The sequence below is a fragment of the Panthera uncia genome, assembly GCF_023721935.1.
Source record: "Panthera uncia isolate 11264 chromosome A1 unlocalized genomic scaffold, Puncia_PCG_1.0 HiC_scaffold_17, whole genome shotgun sequence".
NCBI classification, from domain to species: Eukaryota; Metazoa; Chordata; class Mammalia; order Carnivora; family Felidae; genus Panthera; species Panthera uncia.
The window spans coordinates 57561464-57569932 of NW_026057577.1; the positions used below are offsets into that span (position 1 = coordinate 57561464).

General features: G+C 43.7%; 1 protein-coding gene and 1 pseudogene across 2 annotated transcripts in view; one reads left to right on the plus strand and one right to left on the minus strand.

The window, feature by feature from the left end:
* Window positions 1-283: 283 nt before the first annotated feature.
* Window positions 284-2513, minus strand: LOC125935774 (40S ribosomal protein S4, X isoform-like; annotated as a pseudogene).
* Window positions 2514-5570: 3057 nt separating this feature from the next.
* SCAMP1 (secretory carrier membrane protein 1) overlaps window positions 5571-8469 on the plus strand; it is a 130371-nt gene continuing 127472 nt past the window's right edge. The window contains exon 1 of one of the 2 annotated variants that reach the window (XM_049649707.1): window positions 5571-5909. In XM_049649707.1, the coding sequence (XP_049505664.1) occupies window positions 5853-5909 (57 nt within the window). In that variant the 5' untranslated portion in view covers window positions 5571-5852. The other variant, XM_049649709.1, reaches the window with a different exon arrangement.

Consider the following 8469-nt stretch of genomic DNA (forward strand, 5'->3'; position numbering starts at 1 on the left):
AGAGTTATCACATATGCTGAGCATGTATCAATAACTTTGTACCCATAGGAGAGGGTATGAGTTCTATAACAAAAATATAGACTTGCTTTAGATACTGTGGGAAAGGAAAGACAAATTTTGATTAAGGGTAGCCAGTAAGGATTTGTTCAGGACATATTATTGGAAATTTGCCATGAAAGATTGATTGGACTTTGATAAGTGAAAACTGAGTAGGAGAAGGACATTCTTGGTAGCAGGGACTATATGTGCATGGGTAGTCATAGGTAAATGCAGACTCAAAATATACATTTATTTTTGTTTATTGTGTTCCTGTACTACAGAATATTTTAATCCAGTGAATCCTAAAAGAATTACATCCTATGATGTAATTATCTAAAGGATACTCAGACCATTCAGCCTCTATAACAGCATATAACCACCTGGGAAAAGGTAATTTAAAGATAGCTGGTTAAGCTGTGGTTGGGTTAGGTGGTGAGTTGGGAGGCAATGAGCTGGATAAAAGGTGGTGTTGTCAGTCTGTGTATGGGTCTCATTAGGTTACAATCAAGGTATCAGCTAGGCTGTGTTCCTTTTTGGAGACAGAGGGAAGAACCCTTTCCTTGCTCATTTAGGTTGTTGGCAGAATTTTAAGACTGATGTTTCCATTTTCTTGCTGGCAGCTGAAGGCTGTTCCCAGGTTCTAGAGGCCACACACGTGCCTTGACTCATGATCCCTTTCCTTCATCTTTAAAACCAGCAAGTCTTCTGCATTTAACTTCCACTTTTAACAACACATTGATTCCATTGGATCCACCTTGGATCCGTTGGATCCACAGATACTCTGTCCGTCTCAAGGTCTTCAACTTCAGTCACTTCTGCGAAGCCCCTTTTTGCCATGTAAGATGACATACTCTGAGGTTGCAGGGATTAGAATGTGGGCATCTTTAGGGGACTGTTATTTCGCTAACCCCACAGTGCTTTTTGTCCCTTTTTTTCGTGTTGTATTGATCTTTAATTATGTATAAAGACTTCCAATCACAACACTTAGGGACAATTTTACCCACTGCTCTGTTTGGCCACCAGTCTCTTTCGTCTCTCTTCAGCAATGGTGAGCAGATACCCTTTCATGGGGAGGAGAAATCCATGGTTTGTTGCCTTTGCCGATAACAAAAGTGTTGGAGAGCCGGGTGGCATCTTTCACGTGAAATACATTAAAAGAACCAGGGTGTCTCTGTTGATGATCACACCAATTCTTCCCAGGTTAGCACCACCAGTCACCATACACAGATTACCCGCATCAAAATTGATGAAATCAGTAATCTATACAGTCTCTAAATCAATCTGGATAGTGTCATTCACCTTGATGAGTGGATCAGGAGAGCAGAGGGTGCTAGCGTCATGGGCGACCAGATGAGGGATTCTGTTTCCGTAAAGATCTCTTTCTGCACAGCTTATATTTGGCTTCCTCAGGTGTGATCCAGTGAACAGCAAAGCGACCCTTGGTGTCATAGATCAAGCGGAAATTCTCTCCAGTCTTGTCAATGCTGATGACATCCATGAAACCAGCAGAGTAGGTTATGTTGGTTCGGACCTTGCCATCAATCTTAATAAAATGCTGCATACAGATCTTCTTCACCTCTTGTTAGGGCATGCTTAAGTCTGTTCCTTAGGCAAATGAGAGGGAAACATTGTCTCAACTTATGGGGACCAGTAGATGGACAAGGTACAAACATACTGGTCAGCTTATCCAGCATCCAGTGCTTTGGAGCTGCTACCTGCTTCAGATGCTTCTTGGGACCACGAGTCATGGCCGAGCTAGGCACCAAAAGAGCAACCTCTCAGTGCTTTTATTCTCCTTGGATACATCCTGGAAATGTAGCCAGTGGCCAAAGAGAGTGCCACATATGCTTCTGTTGGGGTATTGTGGGTATCAGTAGCAGCAGGAAATCTTGAGACAGGATCCACTGTGAGAGATGATGACTTTCAGTTTTAACCCGTTGGTGAACCCAGGGTCCAATAATCTTTTGAGGTAAGAAATGTAAATTTCTAACTTGACATTTTCTCAACACTTACCAGCTATATGCTAGCCAGTGTAGAAAACGTGGAATTCAGCCTACAACCCCTGTCCAACAGATTCTCAAATTCAATGTGTTAGACTGAGGGAAAAGCATAATGGTGTGCAGCAAAGTCTAAGGAAAAAAACCGAGTTAGGGAGGGGTGAGACATTGCCACAGGTTAATAAAATGTTATCTTGGGTCTTTTGGACAACTCTATCATTTACCTATGTTCTAGGTCTTTTAGGAAGTTTCTTGGGAACAGATCCTACATTTTTATCTCATTCACTGCTTTATTCTCAACATCTAAAGTGTTGTTTCCCACTCACTAGGTGCTGAATTCATACTTGTTGAATGACTACTGTGAAAACTCAGATCAGAGAGGGGAATTGATACAGTAAAGGTCACAAAGCTGGTTTATGGCAGAGCTGGATCTCGAAACTAGCTTTGATTCTTCATTCTTTCTTGTATCAAATTCAGGAGGCAGCTGGAATGAAAAAGTGCAACAAATGAAGCCTCCTGTATGCTGACTTTGTATCTTCCGCATAGTATTTCTTCTTCCTATATGAAATGCCATTAACCAAATCTATCAGTTTAATGTCTGAAATGTGAGTCAAGAGAACTGAGTTCTTGGGGCGCCTGGGTGGCTCAGTCGGTTGAGCGTCAGACTTTGGATCAGGTCATGATTTCGCCGTCCATGAGTTAGAGTTCTGTCGTGGGGCTCTGTGCTGACAGCTCGGAGCCTGGAGCCTGCTTCAGATTCTGTGTCTCCCTCTCTCTTTGCCCCTCCCCCACTCATGCTCTGTCTCTCTCTCTCTCTCTCTCTCTCTCTGTCAAAAATAAATAAACATTAAAAAGAGAGAGAGAGAACTGAGTTCTGTTCCTAGTTCCTCTATTCACTCCCTTTGTCACTGAGGCAAATTACTTACCCTGTCCAAAATCAGTTTCTTCTTCTGTCATGAAAGAACTAAGCTTCCTTTCATTTCTCATGTCCTAGGAGTCTAATTTCATGAAAGCTAATCAATAAGCTCACCCACGGATCATATGTCTGAACATCCTGCTATCAGTGTTCCTGGAGTGTGGTCAGCATATCACCTGTATCAGAATCATCCCAGTCCTTTAAATATGCTGAGTTTGCAATTTTAAAGAGAATAAATAGTTGCTGATTTGGAGGGATTCCCATTAGGCCATACTTCCCAACTCTTTTCACTTCTATAGATATGGTACACATAAAAAGTGATAATGTTGGGACTCCTAGCTCCCTCAATCAGAGGAGCATGTGACTCTTGATCTTGGGGTCGTGAGTTCAAGCCCCACATTGGGTGTAGAGATTAAATAAATAAAACTAAAATAAAGTGGTAATATTTATGTGGTATACTGGGGTAAGAAAGCTTAGACTGTCTCTTTGCCAATGCACATTTCACTGAGAAGCTGCCAGAAGTATCACTGAGTGAGAAAACCAAGTTGCAGAAAAATATGTATATGATCCATTTTCAAGATAATGCCAAAACTCTGTATATGTAATATGTCTACATGAATATTATGTTATATTATGTGCATGTAGACATACAATGTTATAAGAATATTGCAAGGATCATACCAGGTTGTTAAAGAAGGGTAAGAGAGAAGGGGACACAAAGAATAAAGAGAAAAAAAAAGTGAAAACACCAGTATGTTATGAATCCATTTATGCATTTATGTAAAATAATGTATTTGTAGATGAAGACATTTAAAAAATTAAAAATGCAGATCCGTTAAAGCAGAATTTAAAAGATAGGAGATGTGAAGAGGTGGGTGTCTGCATCATTAATAAGTATTCCAAGTGATTCTGTAACAGTCAAGTCTGTAAATCTTTGTATTAGATGCTAATGTCATTAGGTGTAAACACAGTGTATTTGGAAATTTCCATCCTGCAATGCAGGCTCAACTGGTACTCATTGTTTTGGAACATAGTAGATGCATAATAAATAGCAGCTGATTTTTTGAGTCATTTGGAGGATAGGTGAAGGGAGCGAGGGCCAGAGTGGTGAGAGAAGCAGGTCATCTGGGCAAGGTCAAGTTCAGGAGAGATGAAGCAAAAAGCATACAAGAACAAATGGGTTGGACCCTCATGCCATTTTCAGACATTCAACCTATATTTGTTAGGCACTATGTACATGTTAGACACTTTTCTCTATCTCACATAATACCTAAATAATCCTTTACAGATTCAAAGAGATGAAGTGAGTAGCAGTACTATCAGAACTGGAATTTGAACTCAACACATATTTTGAGCACTAAGCTAATGAACCATACACATGGCAGCTGCTAAGGATATAGGGTGGTGATCTCAATCGTTAGCTCTTTTTCATATCTAGAATCATGTCACTCTACCATGATCATCTCTGTCTCTTGTCACTTACTAGCTGACCTTCCTACTCAGCTGCTTAGAAGCAGCTTCTTTTCCTATATTTCAACTTAGCTCTTGCCAAAGAGAGATTATAGTAAATGTGTGTTGTTGGGTTTTTTTTGTCCATTATCCCTAGCTAGTGTTTTCACAGTGGGGAGAAGTATCATTTCCCAGGTGACTGGGAAAGTGCAAGGTCCCCCTAAATCTAAAAAGCCTAATTGTAGTTTTTTCCAATTCTTAGGCATCTACCAAGTGAGAATAATTCTGGCTCTTGGCCGCTTCATCTGCTAAGTGCTTTTCTGTTAGAGCAGAAAGATTAAAGTGGGGAAAGAGATACTCTCTCATTGAGTTCAGGGGTAGGGCAACAAATGGTACAAAAAATTCTTCTCACGTACCCATTTTTCGGTGACCTCATCCCTGGCGTTGGGGAGCATCAGGAAAAAAAAAATCAAAGGTGTATATTTTGCGCCCAAATACCTTTAAGTTAAAAAAAAAATGCATTTTGTCAACCACTAACATTAACTTGGGGACGTTGATTTCTGAACTCGTGTCACCATCACCCTCGTCCCCCTTGGTTTCCGGAGAAGTAGCCATTATGCAGATTCCGGAGAATGGGAGCAGGGGCTGGACCAAGCCTGGTACTGTATCTTCCCTCTTTCTCAAACCTCCGCCGAGCCAGTCCGCATCGGTAACGCGAGACTGGTCTCCGTGATTTGTCAGTAACCTAGAGTCGAGGGACCGGAAGGCTGGAGGCTGAGATTCCCAGGTGGGGTCGAGTGGGGTGTGTGCCCAGAATTCATTAGCGAGGGCAGGCCCCCCCACGAGACGTTATCTTTGGAAACAGTGTGGAGCTTCTACCGCTGCCCGCGCTTCTGCAGTCCTGGGCTGGAAGCGTGGTTAAATAGCCGCTCCCTCCCCAGGTATGCAGCCAGCATTCCAGGCTGCCCTCCCAACCTGGGGGAATACTGCCAATGTCTTTCTTATTCACGAAGTACCACCTCTTTCCCAAGTCACGTTCGATCACAGGGAGCCGATTTTAAATCGGTAATAATATAATTAAGCCCAGCCAGACGCATTCCTCGTCGAGACGCAGAACCTCAGTCAGGCCCACGGTACGTAGGACGGGTCACCCCGCTCTCCGCTCCCGACTCCCTCCGCCCCTAGTCCCTACTCGGTCGTAGCCAAAGCCCGGAACGCTGGATCCCGGCCCGCAAGAACGGGACGGCGAACGGGAGCTGCGCCGCCGGCCGGGAGCCCGTGGCACCGGGCATGCTCAGTGGCGCGGCCGGCTGGGTGGCCCCGAGAGCTGCACCCGGATCTGCTCGGCGGCGGCGGCGGCGGCGGCGACGTGAGCGCGCAGGGGGGCGGCGGCCTCGCTTCGTCTCTCTCTCTGCGCCTGGGTCCGGTGGGTGACGCCAAGCGCGAGAGAGATGTCGGATTTCGACAGTAACCCGTTTGCGGACCCGGATCTCAACAACCCTTTCAAGGTGAGCGTGGTCCCCAGCAGTCTCCTGCCGCCTCGACGCGTCGTTGTTTGTGAAAACGACAAGTTCTTTCGCGCCCCCTGAGCCTGCCCCTCGGCTCCCCTCAGCCGCTTAGTTTTGGTGTTCAGGGCCGCCGCAACCCGTTTGGGGGTCGCGCCCAGGCCCTCGCACCCCTCGTTTGGGGGTTGGAGTGGAACGTCTTAAGCTCCTTCCCCCGCCGCCCCCTCCGCACATTCCCGACTGGCGAGGGTTTTGCCCTAGTCTGGGAGTGGGCCCGCGCGTCGGGAGGGTTCCTGGATCGTCTCTCGGGAGCGAGGAGAGTAGAGCTCAGGGCAGGTGGAGTTGTCAGTTGACAGGCGAGTGTGGCTGTCCGGGCCCGGGTTGGGGCCAGGAGGCGGCGGAAAGGGATCGTCCTCGGGTGGGGTTGTCATGGGGACCCGCGGCGGTGGCGAAGAGCTGCGTGGAGTGATGGCAGAGGTGTAGAGGAGAGGTGAGGGCACCGAGTACGCTGCAATTAGGAAAAAAAAAAAAAAAAAGGTTGTGATTTTATTTTTTAAACTTGTGTTGCGCCCACGTACCACCAGCGGCGCTGCCATCCCCCTTCCCCCCCCATTTGGTTGGGGTTGAGGGTACTGATACCAAAGCAGGAGTTAAAAATAAACAAACACACCTGGAAAACAATAGTGCACGTGGACGACCATCTTCCTACCTAACTGCTGTTAGTAAGATGAACGACGGGATGTTTTCCAAGCTCCTAGTGCGTCACCGGTTCCCTGGGCTGTGTGAGGATTGCATTTCCTACGTGAGCTTCTTTCTTGGAGTCAACCTTATCAACCCCAGCTTTGGAAGAGCTTGGCACAGAAACGGGCAAATGAAGGAGGCTGAGATGTTGTGTGCTTAAGCGAATGCAACATCTGAGTAAATCCCTATTTAAAAAAATATTCCAGTTTTCTTAATGAATTCAGCTGCTTACACGTGTAATTTGTTTCCAACTCTTGGTCGAAGTTCATTAATTTTTCCTGGATATGTGCAATAGTCACCTTAATTTGTAGTCACACAAAACGAGAGAGTAACTTGAATTTGTGGTCACACAAGTGTCGCTTCTGGCTTGAGTTTACATTTTGTTACTTGTGGTTTTATCTCTTATTAAGAATTCTGGAAGGGGGTGGAGCATGTGACTCGATCCCAGGGTTGTGAGTTCGAGCCTCATATTGGGTATAGAAATTAATTAACCATAGAATCTTTAAAAAAAAAAAAAAAAGTAAAAAAGTCATTTAAGAATATGCAACTGGCCTGGAACTTTCAGGCTTTAAAGCTGATATGGTTACACTTTAAGGACAGCCCACCCTCTCAATTTAGTATTTGGTATTACATCATTCCATGTTGTGGAAAATATTGTTCTTTAATCATAGACATTCTGAACAGACATCTTATAACTTGCCAAATAGGTGTTATTTAAAAATATTTGGAAGGTATAACATTAAGAACCTATTACCTTTTCCTAATTCAGATAATTCATTGATACTATTTATTCAGCATCTGACAGTTGGGCTGTTTTCTATTTGGTTATTCCATTTCATGGCTCATTTTATATAGCTAATTCTCTTGTTAGGGCAAGACACTGTTTTCTACTTAGCCTAGACTGCTCTTTTGTGACATCTGATGTTGCCATGACACTTTGCTTTTCTGCCATCCGTTACATTGTTGTAGTAATTCTAAACCCAAAAGTAGTTTTCCATACTCATTCATTGTGGCATAAAATTATAAACCTTTTTTGTTCCTTATAAGTGGATGCACTCACAGGACAATGATTATTCATCCATAAAATGCTTCCAAGGGATGGATAATTTAGGTCTACAGAAGACTTGTTTATGACCATACCCTGCTTTTGGCAACTGTCATAGCACTGTGTATCTGACCCTTTATCTTTCCTTTTGTGTCTAGCTGCCCCCCCCCCCTTTTTTTTTTTTTTAACGTTTGTTTAGTTATTTTTGCGAAATAGATCGTGAGCAGGGAGGGGCAGAGAGAGGGAGACAATCCCAAGTAGACTCCCTGTCGCATCGGTGCAGAGCCTGATGCAGGGCTCCAACTCACGAACTGTGAGATCATGACCTAGGTGGAAACCAATTGTCACACGAGGCACTCCTGCCCTTCTTAAAGTAAAGGTTTGCCTCTGTAGCTTATTCTTTCTTCTTTCGGTTTACTTTTATGTAAGTGTGATTTTTGAAATAGCTTTTCTGGTCCTCTCTCCTTAAATATAAAAGTTCCTGGATTTATCATTTTAACTTAAGACCATCTTTCTTTTCAGATCTGTTCTAATTTCCAGTATTTCAGTAATCAAAAATTTCATATTTCCAAAATACATGTTTCACATTTGGCAACCATCCTGATTTCTTCTTGGTTAAAAAGCTGTTTGATTTCTATTGCTTTTTCAGTTCTTCAACATATTTTTTCCTTCACTTTTATGTTAGAAGCACTTGTCATCATCTTCATTTGAACTGTCATGAAAATAATTTGAAGATAATCACTTTAAATAATTGAACTGTAATGGCTTACAGAAATT